This window comes from Nicotiana attenuata, unplaced genomic scaffold (assembly GCF_001879085.1).
Source record: "Nicotiana attenuata strain UT unplaced genomic scaffold, NIATTr2, whole genome shotgun sequence".
Lineage (NCBI taxonomy): Eukaryota > Viridiplantae > Streptophyta > Magnoliopsida > Solanales > Solanaceae > Nicotiana > Nicotiana attenuata.
In genome coordinates this window covers 56,015-57,941 of record NW_017672596.1, presented here as the reverse complement: position 1 = coordinate 57,941, position 1,927 = coordinate 56,015, and the positions used below count along the sequence as shown (strand labels likewise).

Genomic DNA, 1,927 nt, shown 5'->3' with positions numbered 1-1,927 from the left:
GAAATACAAGGATGTATACAAAGAATACACCCTTATATATGCAAGGGCGTAACATTGTTATCCATGTATCGACTGTATCGTATTGACTGTATTCGTTCATGCAGTGAATACAACCAACGCAGAATACGAAATACAGGAAAATAAGACTACTCTCATTCAGAGTGGAATTCAAAACCTCCACTTACTAAGCAGGCGCGCTAACCAACTGAGCTACGAGCGCATGTTGCTCTATTTTTTCATTTCAAAACAATTGATTTCTTTTTTCGGTACTACAGGTGTATTTGCTATAAAATTTAAATATAGCTTTGAATGGTAATTTTTTTGAAAGTACGAATGATAAATACAGTATATATATATTTGTAGTGTCATGTAATTTTTCCTATTGTGTAATTACTAGGTTGCGTAATCAGTATCCTCGAAACTACACCAAATCCAAATACAAGGTGTACTTCCAAGCAAACTCTAAAAAATTTTAAAAAAAATTTGGTGTTCCTCTTAGACCTACAATTGCAATGCTTTTGTAACTTAATATAAATTATGCAAAGCAAATTAAAAATGTGCATATGGAATTAAATGAAAGCGAAGCCCTGCAAAGCATAAACTATTGTATCCACACAATTTAACTATACTTCTATACCGGGTTCTATTGATTGGTGCATATTTTAGGATTCATATCATTAATGCATGACATAGCCATGGAAACGAAGGAAAAAAATAAAAAGAGAGAGAGAGTTATGAACTTGCTAGGGCATCTTCCATCTTCTTAGCCATTCTCTGCAGCCCAACTTCATACTTCTTGACCAAATCCTCAAATGTCATCCTTTCAACTGGATCAACGGTGATAAACCACTCGATCACACATCCATTTTGACCATCAACTTCATCTGGGACAATCCTGACCGTCGAAAAGTATGACTCGAACCCAATGTTACAATCCACTATCTCATAACTTAATGTCCTCTCAATTAGATTAATAGCCACCAACCTCTCCTTGGACCAGCTCACCGGAGCTTCTCCGCCAGCGGCACCGCCACTCTCCGGTGGGAGAGAGCCTCCGGCGCAGTATCGTATGCAACCAACTTCACCATTTTCACCATAGATGCCATAACATGTTGACAAGCTAGAGAACCATTTGTTAAGGCCAAAGAAATCTTTGAAATGAGAAAATATTTGGTCTGCACTAATTGCCTTTCGTAATCTTGTTGAAACTTTAATTTCCCACTTTGGTTGTGAATCTTTTTCCTCCATTAAAGAAGATGAATTCAGATCCAACCTGTTATTGATGGAAGACTATATATAAGTAGAGTTTATAATATTTATTTATATATTTTGAAAAAAAGGGATATGGAAAATAATTAATGAGCCTTGGGAAATTTCTGTATATAAGGACAACTAGATTTGGGACTAATTTATTCTTGTTGGTTTTGTTTGTCTTCTTCTATTTGGAGTTTGGAGGGCTCACATTAAATGCGTATCCAATTTATATTTTAGCAAATCAAGAAAAGGATAACTTTTTTTCCCTGTATTATTCTTATCTTTTACTATTTATTCCGCAAATTATTTTTCAAGATTTTTTGGAATTTTTTATTATTATTATTATTAATAAAATTATAAAAATATACTTTTTGTAAAGGAAGTGCAAAATAAAAGTTGACTATTAAAAATGAACGAAAGGACTATACAAATCTTTCTAGTCGGTCCTTTCTCGATAGTGCTTCTAACTAGACGAGGAAGGCCCATATACGGCCCAATATTGTAATTTTATTAAAATTATTATTTATTTGGTGTTTAGTTAATTAGCTTTTGAGGTTTAACAAGCTATATATTTTAAAATTACGTTTGAATATAAAAATATTTAATTTGAAATTATCTTTGAATAATATGGTAGATGAAAATTATTTAATTTTATTTTCAAATTGCTTTAAGA

General features: G+C 32.5%; 1 protein-coding gene across 1 annotated transcript; it reads right to left on the bottom strand.

The window, feature by feature from the left end:
- Positions 1-538: 538 nt before the first annotated feature.
- On the bottom strand, positions 539-1,369 carry LOC109213801. Its single transcript, XM_019377630.1, has one exon. It carries the CDS (start codon positions 1,246-1,248, stop codon positions 733-735), a length of 516 nt encoding a protein of 171 aa, XP_019233175.1. The 5' UTR covers positions 1,249-1,369; the 3' UTR covers positions 539-732.
- Between the last annotated feature and the right edge of the window lie 558 nt (positions 1,370-1,927).